The sequence below is a fragment of the Dendronephthya gigantea genome, unplaced genomic scaffold (assembly GCF_004324835.1).
Source record: "Dendronephthya gigantea isolate DGI-Jeju-01 unplaced genomic scaffold, DenGig_1.0 000019F, whole genome shotgun sequence".
Lineage (NCBI taxonomy): Eukaryota > Metazoa > Cnidaria > Anthozoa > Malacalcyonacea > Nephtheidae > Dendronephthya > Dendronephthya gigantea.
In genome coordinates this window covers 1785486-1810802 of record NW_021163029.1, presented here as the reverse complement: position 1 = coordinate 1810802, position 25317 = coordinate 1785486, and the positions used below count along the sequence as shown (strand labels likewise).

Genomic DNA, 25317 nt, shown 5'->3' with positions numbered 1-25317 from the left:
TGCACAAATTACGAAAATTTGTGACATTAATATTTCATATTTGAGATTTCTTTACAGCCAAGCTCAAAAATATTTGATTTTCAATAAAATTGCATGCATTACTTTAATATCACTGAAAATGGGGATCAATTGGGGCTGTCTAGCCTGTCCACTGGTATATATGAGAAAAACCGAAGCATATAACAAAAATATAGCTTAAAGTTAATCAGGTTCCTGGTGAATTGCCCAGTGAATTGCCTGTCACGTTCACTGACACATTATTTCTGAATTTAAACCGTATAATTCAGTCCGACTAAACAAAAAATTTCCAAGAAATCCCCTACTTTACGAAAGGTGGGGCAGTTACTGAGGAGTGAGCCGAAAGAAGACTACTTAGTATAGATATACCCTAAAGATGCGAACGGGATACTAGAGTTCAGCACTTCTCCTTGTAAGTTACACAATGATTATATCATTCATTGAAACAGGAACTATGCATACGAAATGATAAACCCTGATTGGTCAATCCTCCAGGACATACGTAGGAACATGTATGTGGACGTCAGCATGGGACATACCATATAAAGATTGCAGCGTCTAGGTTCCTGATTCATTTCCCTGGTCCTGTTTTACATCTCATACAATAATGGGAGGTAGTTCGTCGAAGAAGGAATGTACGTCTCGTTCGCAGGCCTTAGTTTTATACGATAATGACAAAGCTAGGAAGGCCGTACAACATATCAGAAGCGACTTTGTTGATGCACGCAGTTTAGTGGACAATCTTCTCCCCGGAGACATGATTCAAGTGAAAGGAAACTTTATCCACCAGTGGTTCTACAGCCATTTTGCAATCTTCATTGGTAATGGAGAGATTGTCCACGTCGATACTCCGCGTTCAGGAAGTTGGTCAAGAAAATGCGATGTTGTCAGAGTAAAGATGACAGACGCCTTTTGTGGCAAACTTGTTAGAAAGAATAACCATTTGGACAATACTGATGGTTTTCGAGACAGAGTTCTGCCACGCAGTCAAATCGTGAAGACTGCACGCGATTGGGTAGGCAAGTATTGGGATTACAATTTCTACACCAACAACTGCGAGCATTTTGTCACACTATGTCGATACGGCCGTCCCATTAGCCTTCAATCGAGTGGGATCGGTGACCTAATATCGGGAAAGATCAATTTTGGCGAGTTTGTGGACCACAGTGTTTATAGTATCAAAGAGAAGGCCAGTACCTTGTCTTCCTGGATAAAACGTAAAGCAAGAGGCCTATGGGATGGAATTGAGTGAGTGAAATACATGATTATATGTAAAAAACTAAAAACATTCAGCGGGCTTGAGAGAATATTACAGCAAAGTGGAACTAAATTTTGCCAACCGAACTTAGCTGAACCATTTGAGACTTTGCGCTGAAATTTTAGCTTATAGTTTATATGAAAACTAAACATAGCACTTGCAGCGTCGAAAATTGCAGGAAAACACAAATAAGTACCAAATCTTATCGAGTTTTTTTTTAAGTATTCTGATTCCCAGAAAAGTGAAATATTTTCCTGGTAGTTGTTACTTTCACTTCGTGAATGGTTCTCTTGTGTAATGTCGGAAGTGGTGTGGCCTGTAGGGTAAAGTTTTTGTTGTGGAATTAATACGATTCTTTTGCTGCTTTATAGCATGTGTGACTAAGATAATATGAAAGTGCATGGGTTAAATGAAATTTGAAATACTGATAGTACTATGATACACATGTTAAGGACAGTTTGAATATTTCTATCGTTCGAGACAAAGTTTAGAAGACACAAGCAAGACATAGTCAGAATATAAATATCAGTAAAAATTAAGTTAATTGCTTTCTTTCTTTCATGATTTTAGGAGAACTCTCAGCTTTCCAGCCCTGGAAGGATAGTTTAAGACGTCGAAAATCACGATATCGATGTTAACTGTAAAGACTAAAGTGAAAATGGGACATTGCATGTAATGTATGATATTTTTAGATAATCAAATTGTGAAATAATTATTGCTATTCGTAAGTTGTTTCTTTTTTGTTTCCTTCCACATAATTATGTTGTTTTATGTGATATATAGTAATGATAAAATTCAAATTTCACGATAGATACTGTAAGCATAAATGTAACGCAGTTTAAATAAACCGTTCTTTTGATCAGTGGCAGTGAACAAGATGTGGTCGTGTATGGGCGCGTTGACACGTCGCAGTTTGCACAGGATTGAAGATTTAATATAACTATATAAGCGCGAATTCCAAAGGCAAAGTGAACGTATCATGCATGCGGTTTATTTACATTTTTGAACAATTGAGCTTCTATATTTTAAAGTACGATGTGCTTCTGAATGTCGCGATCGAACAACATTTAAGTTTGCAAGGCATCTAAATAAATATGAACTGTATTGCTTATTTTCAGAAACTTTATCTTGAAGACTGGCATGTGCGCGGCACACCGGAGTAAATATTAGGAAGAATATTGGAAAGTCGGTCCAAAAACCTGTATATTCAGTTATTTCAGCACGAAGGAGGTCCGCCCGGAAACCCGTTTGTGACAAAAGATGTCTTTCCAAGTTAAATCTGAATTCATTATTTTGTGTCGAGCTTGTGGCCTAAAGAATTTAGTTGACCTATATAATTACAATGGTAATTCAGTAAAAATTCCAGCGGTCGACCTTTGAGTCACCCTAGATACTATTATTAGCCCTTCCCCCCCCCAAATGAACAGATGAAACACTTGCAACAAAAAGTTCTTAGAAGTTAGGCTCGTGTGCCGCCTGTATATTATATGCTTGTAAACATGCATGCTTACAATTTCAATTCCAGCAAATTTTACCGCCCAAGGTTAGAGCACGTAACCTGCCTGGCATCAGGCATAAAATTCATGGCCTCTTTTTCTTTAGATTATGTGTAAGCCCATTCAGCACATTCTGGTTTATTTGTAATCTCTCAGAGTTCGTGACATTTGTTATTTGCTAAGCATTTCTTTCACCTTTCTTCACAAAAAGGGAAAATCAGCTGGAATTTTAAACAGAAGAATATTAAATAGAGAATATAAGAGGACAATAGAGTTTACCTGCATGTCCACTATCTGTATTCCTTTTGTGCACACCATGCTTTATTAGATACAACGTCTACGACGTGTTGTGTATATCCCAATCAAAATTATACTGGAATAGATCATTGTAGAATTTAGTTGTTAGACACCATTTCTGGGTTATTAATAAGACTTAAAAAAGGGAAAGTGCAACAGCATTAATAAATACACTATATATAGATACAATTTAAATTTACCAAGTAGCCGAAGTGAACGGCAGACAAATTTTTTAGCAGTCAAAAAAAATTGAATATAACAAAAAAGATGATCATCAGAATAATTTTATTCATTTTCATGAATACGGTGAATGAATATTTATGAGTAAACTCTAACTCAAGGTAATCCCATGTTAAATCAGTAGAAAAATAACCATTTCTCTACGTTTTACTAGTTCGTTTTACTAGTATATGTGCGGTTCAAATTTGTATATCGTTTCAATTGTTACATAACAATTTATTGGCGACTAGATCGTTGGTAACCATGGTTTTTCTGCCAGACCTGGTTGATGCATCGGGCTGATTTCGTGCTTGGTTGCACAGCAAATTCGTTCGAAATATTTTGGAATATTTCTGGCGAAAACGCTTGACAAAGAGAGGGTAGATCCATGGGTAGAACATGGTATGCGAATTTCCCAAGAAAATTAGCAAAAAGTTGAAGTACGTTGGCATAGATTTGTTTAGCCAGGCGGTGTTGTAGATATAACCAAATTGGTATATTTGAGCCGGCAATGAGGTTACCACGTAGACAATCGACACAACACCGAGCATGCGCACCACGTCACGCCTGGAATGCGCGACACTTTTGGAAACGTACGAAGACTCTGTATCAAATTTTGGGCGGCATTTGCAGAGAACAATCGCAATTAAAGCGTGTAGAATTAGTATAAACAAGAATGCGATCACAAATGTTATATAAATGGCGGCACTTAGCGACCTTTTAAACATTTTCAAGGTGCATTTCCAATCTTCGAATCCATTTCCATCACAATACGGGCTGAAATCTATTCCACAAACATGGTCATCACTTCTAGGAAAAGGCAATGAGTCGAATGCGTACAAACTTGGAATTCCAAGAATGATTGATGCAAGCCATACGCATAGTATAATCCATTTACTTTTGTTTTTGAATATCGACACATAAAAGGGAAAAATAACGGCGACAAAACGCTCGCAAGTCATACATATTAGAGTGAAAACAAAAGCGTAATTGAGAATCGGTGGCAAAGCGAACATAGATTTGCAAAACATGCTTCCAGACACTCCTGGATCAGCGGGAATACTCGAAACTGCATTGCCGATTTCATTTATCATAAACAACTCGAAGGATGTAGTTATAAGCATGCGCAGCAAGTCAACGACCACTAGATGACATAGCAAAAAGTTGAGGTTGTTGTGAAGTTCTTTGTCCGTTGCTATGACAACCAGAATAAGCCCGTTTCCAAATAAACCAATCAGAAGAACGAAAATGTATCCCACTGTAAAAGCTATCTTTTGACTCCGAGTCAGACTAGCAGGTTTCGATGATTTCGTAACTACGAGAAAAAAATTTAAAACGAGACTTGTCAAGACATATATCGGACATAGTCTCCTGGGCGGTTATTACTCATTTCTTGTTTGTGATATCCGAGTGCATTTCAGCATTACAGCGTATAAAAGCATGTTAACGGGCTGTTCTACCGATAGGTGATTGTATACAAAAAATATAAAATAGGGCAAGCATCTACTGGGAAAAGAATTTTTCAACTTATATAACGTAAATTAAGACTCCGTCATATGCTGAATAGTATTTTAATGTTTTAAATTACGCAAGGCGCTTTTGAGCGGGAAAATTTCACTTTAGATATGAACTTTAGATAACTACGGCGAAGTCAGTTTATAGACTACGGCGAAGTCAGTTTATACCAAACTGTGAAACGAAATTAGCTAGCGAGAATTGCTAGCTACGTACTATTCGCTTTTGCACGAAAAAACGACGCAATATATCGGCATTTTTAGACTAAAGGCGGATTTCCACTTACAGCGAAATCGTTCGCTAGCGAAATATTTGCATATTTTCTTTTGAATTCGGAACAGTCGAGTCGCATTAATTTATTTATGCTGTTAAAATTCAAAAGAAAATATGCAAATATTTCGCTGGCGAACGATTTCGCTGTAAGTGGAAATCCGCCTTAAGTTTAACAATGAAAACGTTTTCCTCACGCTTCTTTCGCAATTCAATCTCAAACTCTCAATGCAGTAGATTTTAGACACGTCTTTCAGTGGTTTGTTCCCAAATGTAATCACATTGAGTCTTGCATTGAGTGACGTACAAACCGCGTGATTTTGATGTTTAGGGGCCTGAAACTGTGGGGGAAGACTGGGGACACCCACCATACCATCGAAATTTCCGTCATTGATGGGAATGCTGTGACTTGTATATAGGTACCTTATAATTTACACAAACCTTTTGTCGAGCCGTTGTTGCTGTTACTCATGAGGTGTCGTGTCATGAATATCTCTTCATTATTTTCGTAATCAAGTACAAATCCTGAAAAGATAAAATTGGGGCACTCAGATCTATGAATAATCACTGCATACCAGAAAAAAGCCCAAATGGTTTGTAGTATAGGAAACAGAGTTTTACAATTTCACAGTTGCACCTCAAGTCAACAGGTGCAAGACATTTATTTGTAGAGCATTGTTGTAAATTTATTACTATGGCATTTTGCATGCAAACAAATTATAGACCAAATATAAAGCTTGGATGTAGAATATACAAAATGTGAACGTTGTACGAAACATTAGTAGTGTTAACAGTCGATGAAGTAATTAATGGATTCCGAATGGTGAGATTCACCTTATAATTTTCGATTGGATAAGAAGTGAATTTTCATTCGATAATTCTTTGCAATTAAACCTCGATAGACATCGTATTTTGGCAACGCGGTTCGCCGACATTAATGTCGTCATGTTGCAGGGTGAAAATCAAAGCAATGAACACAGAAGAAGACCCTGGAAACGAGGTTGGGTGAAAATGAAAGTTTAGAATGTGAACTTAGCCTCAATTTTCAATAATTTTTGCTACTTAATTATTTCTTGAAGTAATAGTATAAGGTTACCCCACTCTAAGCTCAAATAAAAATTAAGCATTCGTCAAAATTAATATACTATTTATGCTACATCAAAATATTTTGCCAATCATGGCAAGACATATCAAATTCAAGCTGTACTTTGACCAACTACAATATTTCGCTTTTCGTAAGCCAGTACGCATTCAAAACAACATGCTGGGAAATAATTTTTTACTGAACAGATTGAAAGCCGATTAAATGAAAAGTCATTTACGTCACTTACAAGAACTTGATATTCTTATTAGCACTCGAAGGGTGCAGTTAATTGCGTATTTTAATAATTTCAAGCGTACACGCAAGAACGTAGCACTGAACATTTTCAAAGCATGCATTGAATCATCTCTGCTACTACGTATGGCCGGTTTTACAAAGGCTGGATAGCTATAAACCTACCTGTAGCTTAATTGAGATCTAAAGTCTCACATAGCTTTTTATATCGTTTAAAGTATAAAGTCCAACGTAGCTTAAAAATATATATAAGTCCACACTCATTTCAACTCAACCTTATTCACTATTTCACGCATATAATTCAAAAGCGATGCTGTCACTCACCACGATAAAAGTAATTTTGGAAGTTTGGAGTCTTATATCCTTGAAAATGCATCAATCTCGCCTTTTCTGTACCAACGCCAATATTTCTTACCCTTGGATGCAGTTTTGGTTTGTTTTGATCATGCTGCCGATCACAAATCACAGAGAAATCAAAATTCAAAAAAACAAGAAACAAAGCAAGTGATTCTCGTGGCATTCTGTCTTCAACGCTGATGCAGTTGTGCTTATATTCAGCTATTCTTAATACTGTATGAACATCTGAACCGGACGAAGCTATTTCTAACGTGACAAGAATGCAATAGTTACGTGACGAGATATGAAGCATTTTTGGCAAATACCCAGAAAATGACGCACCAAATAATATCAAAATACCTGTGTACAATGATTTGATGGGCATAAAGTCTACACTTCATAAGAATTGAAAGGTAGGTTTTTAAACGACCAATCACAAAAATTTTATTATTAAAACTTCAATGCTGATGATCGACAATAATATTCTCCAACACATGCAAACTTTTAACTTTAGGGTTTTTCTTTATAGCTAAATAGCTATATTGTGTCTCTTGTTCTATTCATATCAGTAAATTGCAAATTCCTTTTCCTTGTTTCGACGTTTAAATCCAGTCAATCAACTACTTTGTTGGAGGCTTGAATCACAGCCACAAATGGCTGACGAACAAGTTCTGGGTATTTGTTGGCCAGAAAGGTAAATTTAAGTATACCACGCTATTGACCAACCTCGTACCCAGGGTGTTTTCTCTGTGACAGAGAAAATACCTTGGGTACGAGGTTAGCTATTGACTGGTCAAGGTAATATAGGAGAATGATATGTAATTCGACATGCGTGGGTTCGTGCACGGCCAGCACGGGGCTACAAATTTGAGTGGGTAGATAACAACTGTGTATTCTAAACGGTTATACTATTGTGAATATCCGAAATAAAGTATTTTCTATAGAAATAATAGATTTATTATGTCTATTACTTCTATGGTACTAATTTCCCATTTCAAATTAACATGCATATCGATTGCTTGCACGGGAGCGAAGAAGCCAACTCCTGCTCTTTATGAAAGAATCGGGCAGTAAATTATTCCAAGGTATGAGCACTTTTCGTCAGGGGCCGGTTGTATGAAGCCCGTTGAGCTTAAACGGTTGATAAGTCAAAATTAAATATTATTCTTACATATCTCTTGAATGAGTCAACTTCAATATTATGCACTGAATATGTAGTTGTAAACATGCAGTATCTTTGTATTAAGGTTAAAAACAATTACGCCTGTGTTCTAAAAGCTCACTCACACTCATTTTCGTAATCAAGTACAAATCCTGAAAAGATAAAATTGGGGCACTCAAATCCATGAATAATCACTGCATACCAGAGAAAACCCAATTATGAAATGGTTCGTAGTATAGGGTCAGGGAACAGAGTTTTACAATTTCACAGTTGCACATCAACAGGTGCAAGAAATTTATTTGTAGAGCATTGTTGTAAATTTATTACTACAGTATTTTGCATGCAAGCCAGATTTATAGACAAAATATAAAAGCTTGGATGTAGAATATACAAAATGTGAACATTGTATACGAAATATTATAGTATTAATAATCGATGAAGTAATTAATGGATTCCGAATGGTGAGATTCACCTTACAATTTTCGATTAGATAAGAAGTGAAATTTTATTCTATTATTCTTTGCAGTAACAACTCGATGGACATCGTATTTTGGCAACGTTCGCCGACATTAATGTCGTCATGTTTGAGGGGAATATGAAAGTTTAGATTGTGAACTTCAATTTTCAATAATTTTTGCTATTTACAGTAATTATTTCTTAAAGTAATAGTATAAGGTTACCCTACGGCTACTCTAGGCTCTGATAAAAATTAGGTATTCGGCAAATACTATTTACGCTACATCAAAGATTTTGCCAGTCATAGCAAGACATATCAAATTCAAGCTGTACTTTTACAAACTACAATATTTCGCTTTTCGTAAGCCAGTACGGATTCAAAACAACACTGGGGAATAATTTTACACGGAACAGATTGAAAGCCGATTAAATGAAAGGTCACTTACGAGAACTTAATATTCTTATAAGCAGTTAATTGCGTATTTTAATAATTTCAAGCGTGCACGCACGAACGCAGCACTGAACCTATACCTGTAGCTTAATTGAGATCTAAAGTCTCACTTTTTACATCGTTTAAAGAATAAAGTCCAACGTAGCTTAAAAATATAAGTCCCACTCATTTCAACTGAGCCTTCACTATTTCACGTATATAATTCAAAACTAATGCTGTCGACACTCACCACGATAAAAGTCAATTTGAAATTTGGGAGTCTTATAATTATATGTCCTTGAAAATGCGTCAATCTCGCCTTTTCTGTAACAACGCCAATATTTTTTTACCCTTGAATGCAGTTTTTGTTTCTTTTGATCATACTGCCGATCACAAATCACAGAGAAATCAAGGTTCAAAAAAACAAGAAACAAAGCAAAAGACTCTCGTGGCATTCTGTCTTGAAGACTGATGCGGAAAATACCAGTCAGTGTATACAATGATTTGATTGGCATAAAGTCTACACTTCATAAGAATTGAAAGGTAGAATTGAAATCGTGATTAAACTTTAGTATTTATAACAGTCATGCAGCTTAGTCTCCTTAGAACTGCTGCTTTTTAGCATCTTTACAGCGCTTGAAAATTCAATATCTAGCGGATGTCGCTATCTAACATTCGTACAACCGACCGTACATTCGTAAAAATCTTTTAAGTTTTTCAATTCTTTCAAATTTTTCTATTTCATTGCAACAAGCAAGACGATGAAAGTAGTGCATGGTGTTTAAAATTATACAATGCACGGCATACTATTATGGTCTATCTGCTCAGCAGAACGTTAAAATTGAGTTTCTTTTGAATTCTTACATAACAATTGATTGGTGACTACATCGTTGGTAACCATGGTTGTTCTTCCAGACCTCGTTGATGCATCGGACCGACTTTGTGCTTGGTTGCACAGCAAATTCGTTCGAAATATCTTGGAATATTTCTGGCGAAAACGCTTGACAAAGAGAGGGTAGATCCATGGGTAGAACATGGTATGCGAATTTCCCAAGAAAATTAGCAAAAAGTTGAAGTACGTTGGCATAGATTTGTTTAGCCAGGCGGTGTTGTAGATATAACCAAATTGGTATATTTGACCAGGCAATGAGGTTACCACGTAAACAATCGACACAACACCAAGCATGCGCACCACGTCACGCCTGGAATGCGCGACACTTTTGGAAACGCACGAAGATTCTGTGTCAAATTTTGGGCGGCGTTTATAGAGAACAATCGCAATTAAAGCGTGTAGAATTAGTATAAGCAAGAATGCGATCACAAATGTTATATAAATGGCGGCACTTAGCGACCTTTTAAACATTTTCAAGGTGCATTTCCAGTCTTGGAATCCATTTCCATCACAATACGGGCTGAAATCTATTCCACAAACATGGTCATCACTTCCAGGAAAAGGCAATGAGTCGAATGCGTACAAACTAGGAATTCCAAGAATGATTGATGCAAGCCATACGCATAGTATAATCCATTTACTTTTGTTTTTGAATATTGACACGTGAAAGGGAAAAATAACGGCGACAAAACGCTCGCAAGTCATACATATTAGAGTGAAAACAAAAGCGTAATTGAAAGTCGGTGGCAAAGCGAACATAGATTTGCAAAACATGCTTCCAGATACTCCTGGATCAGCAGGGATACTTGAAATTGCATTGCCGATTTCATTTATCATAAACAACTCGAAGGATGTAGTGATGAGCATGCGCAGCAAATCAACGACCACTAGATGACATAGCAAAAAGTTGAGGTTGTTGCGAAGTTCTTTGTTCGTTGCTATGACAACCAAAATAAGGAGACTGCCAAATGAACCAATAAAAAGAACGAAGATGTATCCCAATGTAAAAGCTATCTTTTGACTCCGACTCAGACTAGCAGGTTGAAAGAACGTTGCTACATGTCAAGACAGAAAGAGAAGAAAAACTTTAGTAAAAAACAGGTTATTGTAACAACAATCAGGGGCCGGTATCAAGGCCGGATAGCACATTTCCACCGGATAGTCAATTTTTTACCTGTCATAAAAATGTTTGAAAAGCTTTAATCTACGAATATAAATCCCACATTTAATGACAGAAACGTCAGTTTATAACTAATATAAGACTTAATCCATGTTATACTGAACAACGGACAGTTCTACGAAGTTTAAAAAATCACTATCCGGTGGATATAGCGCTATCTGGTTTTGATATGGCCCTAGAAGTCACACAGAAGGTCCCGAATTTCCGACAATCTGTTTTTATCTAAGTGCATTTTCTTTCCAAGCGGCGTACGCGGCGTACCATGAGCGTAAAGTGATATTTTTGTTGTTTCGATACGGATAGATCGTTGGATAGATCGTAGGGGATATCTACTATATAAAAACCAAGACCATGCAAGTAACCAAGTAACCAACTGATCCCAGGTGAATAGGTTGTCCCCCTGGGGCACCACGACACAACTCGGTTGTCGTGTACCAAGAGGGATTTGTCAACGTTCTTTCTATATGTACGCGTATGTTGCCGTTACATTTCAATATACATGACCGAGAAATTAGATACTTGAACAGACCAAAAGTTTCAAGTTCAAACGTTAAGGACTGCGGGTTCTGGCTTTTGCATGGCAATTTGGCTGGCATGGCAATTTGGCTCTCATGGCTATTCTTGAATCGGTCTCCAGTATGTAGCTATAATAATTCCGAAGTTATTTTCGCTTGTTCATTTGTTTTCGAAACTTCTCTCAGAACTGAAAACTTCGCACAAATTGCTGATTTTGCAATGTGTAACGATAGCGCCACCCCCACCGCCACATGGTCATATCAAAGCTTGCGCGGTGACATTTAATCATGTACGTATAATTATGTATATGTACTTTATATAGTTTGCACAAACCGTTTGTCGAGCCATTGTTGTGGTTACTCAAAAGGTGTCGTGTCCTGAATATCTCTTCATTATTCGCAATATCATGATCAAATTCTGTAAAGATGAAATCTAAGTTATAATTGGTATAAACTCGGGGTAATGTAAAACAATACAAAACAAAACAAAGAAATAAAGGGCAATAGTAAAATGTCTTAATTGTCAACACAGGCAGCCGGGACGTGAATTGTAGTCGCATGGAATCAGTCCTCTCAGAATTGGTGATAATTAGCCTTTCTCACGATGACGTTTTGGGGTACTTTCAATCAGTTTCTGAAATGGATTTAAAAATTATGTTTAAACATCAAAAGCAATTTTTTTAGAATAAATAGACCTTTAGAAGAATAAATTCAGCCTAAAATTAAAGACAGTCGCCGTTACCAAGTCTTACGCTCACGGTTTTTGAAAAAAGTACCCCAAACATGGCGCATATTCGTCATCGTGAGAAAGGCTAATTCGCGCTATTTGTACATGTATTCCAGAGAGGCTGATCAAATTTTTGTTTGAATCATGCATTCCCCAGGCATCATAAGTTCCTTTTTAATTCAGGCGTACACTCGAGGATGTTCAAATTCTACCTATGCTGCTCATTTATTTTTTGGCCAACTGCCATTCGAATATATGTTATCCTGCTTTACTTGATCTGGCGATTTTTATGTTTGTTTCAGCTAAATACAAGTTAGATTTTTCCACGTCAGTTTCGACTGTAAAAATTTTCATTTAAAAGAATACTATATTAAAATGACACGTAGCATTAGAATGTTACATATTGATGTTTTAAGCCATGCACGTAAATTTATTCGGCTTTCAAACTTTTTTACATCATAAATTTTAAATTTGCGATCTTCAAATGTTCGAGAGGTCACTAAGATCATATCACTGAAACATATTATACATGCAGATATATCTTTTCCAGATAATAACGGGTCCGAACTGTAGTCTGAACATGTATTTCTATACTCATTTGATTACACTGGAACTATAATGTTAAAGCCCGCGGTTCGCCGGAGTGAAATGATATGCATAAGCCTCATTTACACGACATGCATTTTTTGCACGGGCCACTTAAAGTTAGGCCCGAGGACCATTGGGCACGGTATATATCCCTAATTTTTGTTGTGTAGACGCGAAATTCAGATGAGCCCAAAGAGCAGACGCGAGAATGGACCTCGAATAGCAGAATGGGATCAAATGATTCCTGATCTCAATCCACTTATATTTATTTAAAAAATCGCTTTATTAGCTTGCTTGACGGACTTGAATTGATGGACGAAAAAGGTGAAAAACACTTTAAAAATTTCATAAATGCACAAAACGTGCGTGAATAATCATCGCAAATTTATAGTTGTTTTGCATATAATATATAAATGAGAATAATAATTCATTTGTTTGCATGATTGCATCCTTGAAAATCAATTAGCCTGAAATTTTGACGGGCTCGAGTTTTGTCGAGAAATATTCGTGGCTCGTATATATAGAACCAATGCAATCATAGAGAAAAGGGAGAATATGTTTTTTATATTTATATATAGCTGCCATGCATGCAGAGGTGTACAGAAGATAGCCAATTATTATTAATATTCATGCACAAACACAAAAATAACTGTCGGACGGCGTGAGGAAGTAATTGTTGCAACGAAAACATTGTTTCTCATTAGGCCATGTTTTTTTAAGGTAAATGATGGAATATTATTTAATTCGCCTAGAAACTGTTTTCGTTAGGTAAACAAGTTATTTAAAAAAAATAAAGTAGTATAGAGAACAGAAAGAAAGGAACAGAAGCACATAATTTTAATGTTTCCTAAACTATAAATCACACGGAGCCATGGAGAGATATCATCTTATATATACTGATGCTCTTAAGATTTCGTTACAAATATGACATCGAATACGCGAAATCATTGTTTCCGCTGCAAACATCTGTGCGAAAGGGAGACTCATATAAAAAGGCTAATTTCACCACGGTATCGCGATATAGACATCTGAGTACGGTGTGATGAATGCTCACGTCATGTGTTTGTGGCCAAATAATGATATATTATCGGAGTAAAGTGAAAACCGAATACGAGGTTACGTCTGGGCGTACAATAATGCAATAAATATCTAGCTTCATGTGTAAGCTAGGAATACGCGTTGAAGAACCTTTGGCCTATAATCTATGAAAAAAAAATGGAACACAAGTTATACTGATAAAAAGTTAAGTGTAGTAATTTGTGAAATAAAATCTATATTGCGGCTATTCTAAATTCACCCCTTTCGCAGTGGCATGCTTTCTTTATAGTATTGGTCAAATTAGAGACAAAAAGATGGGCCAAATTTGACAGGGTGATACGGCAGAGCATGATGGTTTCTGCGTTCATGTTGGCCCTGCAACTTTTTATTAGAAATTATTTGGAAAATTGCAGCAGAAATAGTCTGTGTTAATATAAGACAAGTTCAATTCGATATTTATTTCTAAACCTAGCCCTAGGTCTTAGAGGTATTAGAGGTGATTAGATAGGGTAAAGGTTGGAGGAAATATAGTGAGATCTTTTGTTCACCAGTGCATGAACAATATAGGTGAGAAAAGCATAGTTATATATATACTGCATGAAATTTGGGCCAGAACTGCACGTTGCATGCACGTTAGTTCCGCTATATACACACTGAATTTTTCAAAAGTTTTCAAAACGAGTTTTTTAAATCTAACGACGGTAATGTGAAAATTTTACCTCTTCAATATGGGAAGCAATCGCAGCTGGCGTTGCGGGGGCACTAAATTTTAAACGTGCATGAATGCAGGGGTAAACCGTCAGTTGAACTAAAAGACTGTGCATTTATCAGTGTGCATTTATTGCGCATTTGTTGCATAGGCTTCAAGGTTGAGGATGATTTCGTAATCAAGTTTCATTTTATAAACTATTTTGCTTTTCGTTACGCATGCAAAGGAAGCAAATAATAAACTGTCGTCGAAGGCAATTCTGCCTCATCTTTGATTCTGCATCGTTTCTTTCCGAGAATCGGTGAAATAATGTGGTTGGAAAGTGCCATTCTTTTCTTCACGATCACGTTACATACAAATACACACGACGGGCGCTTTACCTCGCGTATATAATTGATTCTGTTACTCGCCGGCTAATGCCTAGCAGGCATCTTGTTATTCCGACATCAGCGACGAAGTTGAAAATTCGCCTAGGTTTTGATTTGTTTGTTTTTATTATTTTTCGTCGTCGCAAGTGTATTTTAACGCGAAATATACCAGTATTTAAATACTTAAATGCTCAATTGTACCCAGCATGCACTTGACTGGGTGCGACGCTGATTGAAGAGCGTATGTGATCGTCTACGTCACAGTTTTGTCTCGCAAGAGTGGTGGTGTCCAGCACAAAATCTTTGACGAATTTCCGATGCGCGATTTGATTTCGCTCGCATGATACGGAAGTTCCTCGAATAAACCGTTCTTTTGATGCTGTTCGATTTAGTTTAGGTTTAATTGGGGTGAGAATATATTTTGATACATGTAGATTCTGGCTCTATTTTAATAATTTCGCTGAACTTCTATACTTTTTAAAGTACGATGTGCTTCTGAGTGTCGAACAACATTTAGGTTCGCAAGGCTTCTAAATCAATGAGTATAAACTGTAGTGTTTATGTTCTGAAGCTTTATATTCGAGACTGGGCCGTGCGGCACGCCGGAGTTAACGCCAACCTCGTACCCAGGGTCTTTACTTAACGCCAGAGCAGGCGTCTTGTTTATCATCAGTAATATCCCACACCACAGTTTACCGCACAGATGTGTTAAACAAACATTTAATTTATGAACATCACCGTAGAATAAACCATATGAATAAACATACTCAAATTAAGTCTAAACTCAAAGAGCTCTATCCCTTATTATATTCTTTCAGCCTCAATTTAAAAATTCGAATGATCGATGGCTAAATCGTAATTGAAACAGACACTTTCACTCACCGTGAGAAAAGTCACTCGGATGGTTAGAAATGGCATATCGTGTTGTCCATTTCACCCCTTGACTTTGGCCTTGAACATGTGCAATATATTTGAAGTACAATTTCGATTCCCACGAGCCATACTGCTGATCATAAACCACAGCTGAGATATCAGCAACAGCATGATAGATGGTAGAAAACGCGATCAACCAGGCAAGAACTTTTCGTGACATTTCCCCGTCAACAAATTATAGTTGTGCTCTGCCGCTCTGTCACTGATCTGTTTTGTCTCGATCTCTGCAGGGGAACAATATAATTATCCAGTCATTAATATGCGGAATTAATATTCAGGCTTAATTAAAATGACGTCGAATGTTTTATTAACCATTCCGATTCAGGCTTCCTATGGCTATGCATGTTGATATTGCCAAGGTATGGCCCAATATTACAAGGGGATTTATTCTCACATTTCTTGACACACAGAATCAAATTGTGGAACAGGATTGTGCAAATGCATCAACATCCATGCATGCGTGCCCTGAGTCAGAACCAATGAACGAAGAAGGCAAAGTTCAGGAACTAAGACAATATTTAATGAATGAATTTCCATTTATAGATGACAGTGTTATTACGTTTTCCATGCATTCACAAATGGCAAATGTATTTAGCTCTGAATAGAATTGACTCGAAATATATTCGACAGCTTCCGACAGATATATGCGGATAACAATCACGCATGCCAGTAGACAGGATTTTAAACTTTTGCCCAATCGAGTGAGACAGAAGTGAGACAGGTGATTCAGGGAAAAACGTAATATTGTTAGCAATTACGCGACTTGTATGGCACCAGGGTAATTATCAACGAGCCTAACACAAAAGAGTCCCGCGGACAATTTACTATTTTCAACTCGGGAATTCTGCTTACTGAAAAGGTGGATATAAGTGGAAGTTTTCTGTGGCGGTTTATTCGAGGAAAAATGATCTGAAAGCGACGAACGGCGTAGCCAGCCTGACGATTCACGCCTGTATTCAAAAAGCTCACTCACACTCATACTCATCGAGTGTGACATATAAATTTCGTTAATGTTGATCAATGAGAAAGTTTTTTTCCGAATAGATGGAAAGATATAAGATAAATCACTGAAAATCAAGCCCCTGTTCGGCTGGAAATACCGCCATTGAAACGTTATGAGAAGATTAAGTTCTCCCACTCAATGAGTTTGAGTGTGAGTGAGCTTTTAGAATGCAGGCGTTCGTCATGCTATGCAAATTTTATGTTATTATCATTATTCATTTCTGTAAAAATTCATTGTTTTCACAATCAATAAACACCAAAATATTAGCGTAGCATGACTAAATTGTCGGGCTGGCTACTACTAAATAGGACCATATGTAGAACGTCCGGCCAAGCTGCGCTCGAAGCTTTTCATCACGTTTCTATAAGAGATAGGTAGCTAAAAAAAGGCTATGTGCACTTGAGGTCGTTTTTGAGTCAAAACTCGTGGTTAACATGCTATAAAATGTACAGTGGGAAAATGCCTAACAGTCCATTGCTATTTTACGATCTATCGCATGCACTGTATGTTATTTTATCTACGTGTTATATACTACAGCTAATTATTATGCTGTTAATATGTGTCATTATTTGAACCTATACATAAAGGCAATTTCCTAAATGCGAGCTTGAGTAATTGTTTTAATGATGAAATTACATGCATTAGCAACACACTTGTTACCAAATACGAGTTCTCATGCAACCTCGTACGAGGTTGGTTCTCATAGTGTAAAGTGCTTTAAAATTTGAGGCATTGTATAGAAATCAGATGACGTCACGACCGGAAACGCTTCGATTGTCCTTTTTGTTTAAGTTGGCAATGCGTGTAGTTGGGAGGTATGTTGGATCTTCTCTCTGATAATATTACGGTACTAGGATAATATTCACGGACAATAGCTAGGATATCGTTATGATGTACTAATTCTGGGCGATGCCGCTTACGTTTGCCTATGAAAGTATTCACCTGATAGATTAAAATACTGTAAGTAAGAAATAAAATAGATAGTCATTAATCATACTATATTTCAGCGATGATAAAGCCATTGAGAGTCATTGTCGGAGGCATGCAGCTACTATAAAAGGATCGTTTGACCTGTTGCTCATTTGATATTCCAATAACAGCAAATGTTCCATGCCAAAAACATCAATTTTTACAGCCGCTTTTGATCACGGCCGCGGCGCGGCCGGAGGTGGGTTGACGGGGGTGGTAAGTTCAGGAGAGGGTACAGACTTTTAGCATTGGAGGGCTGTGCGTCTCTCAAACCTCGCTGATGAGTTATAGTCCTGCATCCTTTACACTAAGTAGTTTGCTCATTTTTTTCTATTTTTTGCGCCGCTTAAAAAAAGTGCAAATTCTCTCACGAGTGCGTCGAGTTGTCAATGCATTTATACTTAAGCTTTCGGCCACCTGTACGACCTGTTCGGATTATTTCTGCGTTACACATTTTGTTATAGAAACAGAGTTAAAATTCTTTCGTTCAAGTTCCTAGTAAAGGGCATATATAAAGAGATACAGCTACTGCATCAGTGCAGTGCATGAGGTTGTGCCGGAAGCCATTCTACACTAAGGTAGGTTTGATAAAAAATGATAAAATACACGCATGCATGTGCGTTCTTTAACATTCTCATGGTCCTTAATTTGTTGAAAAAGTATCGAGAGTAAAATATCTCGAACGTGCTTGATGACTCAACCATAGGGGATTTTTCCTCAAGTCGGGGCAAATTACAGGCAAAAATACTTCCAATTGATTGGCTAAGACATGCCCCATCGGCGCGGTGTTTGTGGCTACTCCAGCGCATGTTAAAGCCGATTCTCTTTCCATAACTCTGTGTAACTACGCCTTAATAATTTGACTCCCATGTTTACGTCGTTGTAAATCATGCACTTTGTTTATCCAATATGGGCATATAGCTAAAAGGTAAATAACAGGATTATAGTAGGCAAGATATAAAAAAAGATTGTTCGGTTCGGAATGACTTGTTCTCGGCTTCAATGTTTAACTGTTTCCCCTGCATGAGGGGCTATTATGTTTGAATGAGTTTCGCCCCATTTCTAGCATTGAGTCCTCATAAAACTCGTGCTAATTTTATAAACTACTTGTGCTGTAAAAATTTCAATTTTTTTGAAATTTCAAGCGTGAAATTGAATACAAATTCCACTTGGCCCCATTCGATACATTATATGCCATAATATCGCTTGGTAAATTAAAATGACATGAAGAATGTAGATCCTATATATCTTCTCCTCCGCGGAAAAAAAATCAGGCTTTGACATGTAACTATGCCTTATTAATATTTTTTAACGTAATGCGGCGTCATTAAAGAAAATAAGTAAAATGCAAATGTATAAAGTAATTCTTTGCGATCATAAAGCCTTGTTGGAATATGGCACCGACAAAGTTATATAGTTTCAGTGGTTATGATAACTCATGAATCATCTTTTGTTCCAAATGAAATAATCAGTTCTGACCTAATGTAATGATATCACAAGTGCCTTAACAATACGGTTGGACGTTTTGACAGGTAAAATGAATAGAATACTATTGCCTGCCATAGTCATTTTGCGCTAGCTGTTTGGGGAATTAAAGCCTATATACACAATATGTTCAATAGATATTATACTGGAAAAATATCTTGTTGAACTCTACTGAATATGAATCGAAATTGATTCGAATTTCGAAATTTATTTCACTATCTATCGTGCACTTTCTCCATTAGTAGAGTTCTCATGCGTCAAGAAAGATATTTTAATTAATTATCTCATAATTACAGATGTAATTTTCGAAAATGTTCAGTCCCGTAAGGCAATATTTTCAAGCAAATTTCAAAGTTCTTTTTGTCATGATGTGGAAGGTATACAGAAATTCTTATGAAGCCTTTGAGTAGGCTATTGAACAAAATTCAACTGAGGATAACGGAATGAAATTTGATGTAATTAAGTTCAAGGTTTTCCTAACCCGGCTGTCCGGACAGTTTTCAAAAACTGGTTTTCCTATATTTGCTGCATGCAGCATGCACTTCGTTATATAGATAAATAATATAATATATATATATAATTATATATATAGAGATAATACCCAATAATGATAAACTTATAATGAGGGAACAAAATGAGGGAAATATATACCCATAAGTCTCTTTGTTTCATTGCCAATTTGTTTTAGTTAATTTTATGCAATTTTCAAATAGATTAATTTTTACCAAAGGAACAAGCGGTCTAAAAGTGGTCAAGCGTGATCGGACTGGCGTGATTTTCGGCTAGATTTTCTTTATTATCCGGGCTTAAAGTCGCCTTTACAAAGGTAGACCGATTTCCGATTTCATTCATTCCCTCGGGTTAACGAACAATGCGATACTAATCAATGCGCGTAGAAACTAGTAACTATATCACAGTTTATATACACTGAGCAAGCTTATGATTTGCGAAAGTCTTGCTGTACAGCCTGTACTTAATTCAATTCATCTAACAGCATGATTGCATGCTATATTGAAATTTTATAAATATATTTCATATATCTGTCGGATTCTCCAGCATGCACAAAAAGATTCGAATGAAAATTTGCGTGATATTTATGATATCAGCTTAAGTACTGAATATACGAGAATTAAGCCGTATTAGCCTATTTTGAAGCTCTTTCACGTGTTTTAGTGATCAAATACTGATAATACATGTACAATATAATGATCATAATCCTCAAGTTAATCCTCGAGCGCCTTGTGAGGGTAATAATACCGCCCGAATATTCAGTAGGATTAGGAGTATTGTGACAGAACTAGCGGAATCCAAAGCCGTCCAAATTCTATGTGGTCATGGAATGTCTGGGATGGTTTTGCTAGTTATATGCGCATGCACTGAATTTGTGCTTCCTTCAAAAATGTTAGTAATTAAACTATATAGAAACGATTTCTTTTTGCTTTTCACAGAAAAATAATTCATGTGTACTATATGTTTTTTGGGTCACAGGTGATATTTATTGGGATAATATGATAATTAATAAGTTGTTAATTATTATTATAGTTATTTATTATAATTATCAAAAAGAATAAGCTGCATAAACTATTATTATTGTATTTGCAATAACAAAAAAATGCAATAACAAAAAAAGTGAAATAATATGAAAACCAAGCAACTCTTTACTTGGTAGGAAATAGTGAGGGGTTCCTGCATTTATGTACTTTTAGTATAAATAATCATTATAAACAATAATACCTCTTACTTTTGGATCTTAATTAGGTATTGCTTTGTGTTGCTTAAATGATCGTATCTGTAACAGAAGAGCCTTCAGACATTTCAGTAAAGGCTCAGGCATAAACTCGCCGTCTGTACAATATGATGTACAAAAGTCGATAGGAGATTGATGAATAATTATCATTAACTATTTATACCCAACTAAATTTCGTGATTTTGGTCACACGCACACCCTGTATACCCCGTACAAATGAGACTCATAAATATGCAAATCAGTTTCAAACACTACTTGTGGTTGTATCGAAAAAATACAACCACTAGTATTTGTAACTGAATCAGGCATATCTATTGAACACGGCCGCTCGTGTTGTAAACATTACGTATAAGCCAGGTGTAAGAGCATGTGTCTACTATTGAGACACTATTTAACAATTTGTCGCCGAAGGCGAGTTGATTACAGCCAATATTCACAGCAAATAATAATCAACATAAAAATTTATAATTACTTAAAATAACTTATCTAAAAAACAAGACCAAAAAGCTATATTCACCGACCAGTTACTATCGCTTCAGAGACAGCAAATCTTGACGAATCAGAATGCAGGAAAATCAATAGTCACCTCGAAATATATACTAAATTATACAGGGTGTATAAAAAAAAGGTAATCCAACTTTGGTGCGCTATTGTACGTGAACTACTCATTCTATTAACGAAATTTTTTCACATTAAAAAAGGTTAGGCTTTTAACTATCAAATGACATGTTTTTTATACCAAATGGTAAAAAACTGATCAAATAGGAGGCTGATAAAAGGTGTTAGTCAAAATCACATATTTTCACCTCTGAGAGTTAGGACTAAAACCATTGAAAATTAACTCTCTTGGGGACTTAATTGAAGGATTTTGCTTTTGAATAAACTACCCGCATATGCGTATTAAGTAGGAATAAATCAGATCATGAGAACATTCCGGGCAATGCGGCATAAAGCCAGTGCAAGCTGTGACATGTTCGTGATGAATTGTTTTTTCTTTTGTTATTCACTGCTTTAATTAGGCTGAAAGGTGAAAATATGCGATTGCGACTAACATTTTTTATCAGCCTCGTATGTGCTCACTTTTTCAGCATTTGGTATTAAAAACATGTCATCCATAGTTAAAAGCCTGATCTTTCCGAATGTGAAAAAAATTCACGAGTAGTTCACGTACAATAGCGTGTTGAATTTGGATTACCTTTTTTTTTGTACACCCTGTATAGTGACTAAAAAACTTCGTTAATGACCTCATGTAATTATTACATAGCCTAATAACCTCGTTAACGACAAGTTAGCTGATAAAAAAATCAAGATATATATTGTGCTCTAATTTAACAGAAAAGATAAACAAACAAAATATTACATGCAAGCATTTTCAACTTTTCAACCTTTTCCCTAAAAGCTAATAGACGGACAAACAATAGACGGATGGCCGAAAGCTTGTCTGATAGTTAACTGATAATTATATCAGTGCGACATTCTATTTACGTAATCGCCTATAAAATATATATATTTCCAAAGATGCTGCACGCTGCTCCTTAGTTATATGATCATGCAGGTTATATAGCTATTAATCCTTATAGTACATCAAGCGGTAATTTTATGTTTATTGCATATGTATCTTCAAATGGCCGCAGGGAAGTAAAACACTTGTTTTAATTTAAAATTTGAATAATGACAATCAACAAAAGTGACTGCATGTTTATATAAGCCTTGTCTACCTGCCATCTTTTTGCAAACATATGCTTGCAAAGATCCTAACATGCATGTGTGCCAAGAGTTAGGTTTTTCTAACGAATGCCTCCATGGGTCGAAAGTTTTTTTATTAAATTATAAATTATATAATATTCCAGACTTCCATGCAGTGGCGTAGCCAGCCTGACAATTTGGTCATACTATACAAATTTCAAGTCATTAGAATTATTAAATCAATAACCAGGGAGCAGCGTGGCAGCGTCTTCAAATAACTTCTATAGCATCAAATGTGGTATAACAACTGCCTAAAACGGGCAAAACACTTCTCGTATCATATGACTCTCCTGACGGCAGTTGTTATACCACATTTGATTGTTTTCATGCACAGGTAATGAACACCAAAATATAAATAGCATAGCATGATTAAATTGCCATGCAGGCTTGGCTACACCACTGTTGGATTCACATCGTAACGACATCAGTTTAAGTTGTTTTATACACGCTACTTCTCTAGTGTGTACGCAACTGAACTTTTTCATTTAGCAGATCATGCTATCATATACTTTTGGGGACTCAGTAAAACTGCCTCTGACATAGCTAGTTTTGATATCGTGACCATGCGAATCCGGCCGGTATATAGTGTATGTATATAGGGCCTAAACCTGTAAATCTAAAATATACGGAAGACGACTTGTCACGATCAGCTTTATTGTTGGTCTCTTAAAAAATATTTTATTTTCCATTTAAACGCGCCAGGTAAATTGGCACCATGTAAATTGGAAACGGATTATTGACACACGAATTTAGATTAATTGTTGCCTATTATATAGTCGAAACGCCGAGAAGTTTTTTGGCCTGCGTGTCTATATAATTTAAAAATTTATATACAATTTTTCGTTGCAGACTTAACTGCAATTATCATGCACGCAGATTGAGTTGAATTGCATGGGAATACGTCAGAATGGCAGATGTTAGAATGGCGTATAGATTGACTGTGTTCTTTACTAAAATATCTTAGCTGCATAGGCTATATGCTTTTGTATGAAGACTACCTGTCACGATCAGCTTTTATTTTCGATTTAAACGCGCCAGGCAAATTGGCGCGATGTAAATTGGCAACGGATTATTGATACCGAAGGACAACTTGGATTAATTGTGGCCAATATATAGCGTTAGGCATAATCGAAAAATCTAGGAGCCTTTTCAAGTGTCCTAAATGAGTAACGGAAACTCAATAATTGGAATAAAAGGCTGTAATATCTCTTACTGAAGTAGAGATTAAGATTGTCATCGGCTATGTTAACGTTATAGTATTCCTACGAAAAAAAATCTTATACCCATCATGCAGACATATATATATATCCATAAACATATAGCTACATGGACAATTTAGCTTGGTGACATGCAGTCGGCAAAACTGTACGCGGACTTGGTTTAAATATTAATTTGAAAAGAAGTCAATATCGCTATATGACGTTATAAATTATACATATATCTTGGATGACATTTACAGCCTTGGCGATACGATCAACCTGTTAATTATAATTCCATGCAAGCTTGATATTTCATGCCCATGCATATATACACAAAAGTAAAATTTCACATTTAATTTTAAGTCTACATGTGATAACTGTATACATGCGATATTCCTCAAGGCTGCATGTATATGTTTAGCTATGTTCCACAGTGGCCGAGCTGAAGTTCTGTTTATCATGCAATAAGCTATACAATAGCCAAAAGCCTGTATTATAAAAGTGAAAGCTCTTTATATTTTTTATTTTTGTTTTGAGGGATATGCATGGATGTGGGAAAGCTGGATAGAGTCCATGCAACGGATATTGATTTTTTAATTGCTCTAAAATTCAGTATATAGAACAAGTTGAATCTTACGAAGAGAAATATGACCATTGACATCATTGATATACAACGCTTTCGGTATAGCCGTCAAGACGCCATCCTGATCGAGTTATTATACAATCGCAGAGCGGGTATCATTGAGTAGATTTTTTTCTAATACGCGAATCAATTATTTGGGAGGAATTCTTTGACTACCCAAACTTTTTACTTTTGTGAGTGGATTACTTGTTTCCGGGATAAGTTAACGCTCGTAAGCTAAATGTTCTTCCATGGGCGAGATTTTGAATGTTTGTTAACTAAATTACATGGAAACAAATATGCGCAAAATACGAGTGACTTACATATATTAGCGTATGGCTATGTATTTCAGGAAACCTACATGTTAAACAGACACAGCAATGCTTTTGCTCAAAAATTACTATACTCGATATCTTACCTTTTAAAAGTGAAAGGAGTGCAGTCAGGAGGAGGGATTTCTAATGATTGTGCGTTGTTTTTTCTCAGAGACCAAGTGCATGGCTATATACCGCCCTAAAACAACACTCACACGAACGCTACATGTTGATTATACATTAAACAGGTTTATTGTTATGCAAATTCTTATATTGTATTAATGATCGACGACAATGAACATAATTAATAAACAATAACTCAAACGAACTCGAGGAACTGACAATTCATACACGGACCACGCACTACTTATCAGTAAATCTTTTAGAATATTCCGGTATCTGATTGGTCGTGCGACTTCGGATTATTACGTGAGAAGCACATAAGCGAAATTTCAAAGAAAATACTGAAATTGACGAAAAATAGCCAAA

General features: G+C 36.2%; 2 protein-coding genes across 2 annotated transcripts; one reads left to right on the top strand and one right to left on the bottom strand.

Annotated features, from left to right (window-relative positions):
* Positions 1 to 469: 469 nt before the first annotated feature.
* LOC114521165 (phospholipid-metabolizing enzyme A-C1-like) lies at positions 470 to 1934 on the top strand. Its single transcript, XM_028541582.1, has 2 exons — positions 470 to 1266; positions 1847 to 1934. Exons 1-2 carry the CDS (start codon positions 626 to 628, stop codon positions 1878 to 1880), a joined length of 675 nt encoding a protein of 224 aa, XP_028397383.1. The 5' UTR covers positions 470 to 625; the 3' UTR covers positions 1881 to 1934.
* Positions 1935 to 8359: 6425 nt separating this feature from the next.
* On the bottom strand, positions 8360 to 25028 carry LOC114521094 (somatostatin receptor type 4-like). Its single transcript, XM_028541510.1, has 4 exons — positions 24933 to 25028; positions 15693 to 15967; positions 11715 to 11798; positions 8360 to 10740 (listed from the first exon to the last, which is right to left on the bottom strand). The coding sequence occupies exons 2-4, from the start codon at positions 15901 to 15903 to the stop codon at positions 9629 to 9631; spliced, it is 1407 nt and encodes a 468-aa protein (XP_028397311.1). The 5' UTR covers positions 15904 to 15967; positions 24933 to 25028; the 3' UTR covers positions 8360 to 9628.
* Between the last annotated feature and the right edge of the window lie 289 nt (positions 25029 to 25317).

Bases quoted from the DNA above. Each gene is read 5' to 3' on its own strand.
- LOC114521094 (XM_028541510.1), bottom strand. From the start codon at position 15,903: ATGTCACGAAAAGTTCTTGCCTGGTTGATCGCGTTTTCTACCATCTAT. The intron at 11,799-15,692 runs GTGAGTGAAAGT...TCATCTTTACAG, and splicing joins TCCGAGTGACTTTTCTCACG to AATTTGATCATGATATTGCG. The intron at 10,741-11,714 runs GTTTGTGCAAAC...CTTGACATGTAG, and splicing joins CAACAATGGCTCGACAAACG to CAACGTTCTTTCAACCTGCT.
- LOC114521165 (XM_028541582.1), top strand. From the start codon at position 626: ATGGGAGGTAGTTCGTCGAAGAAGGAATGTACGTCTCGTTCGCAGGCC. The intron at 1,267-1,846 runs GTGAGTGAAATA...TCATGATTTTAG, and splicing joins GGCCTATGGGATGGAATTGA to GAGAACTCTCAGCTTTCCAG.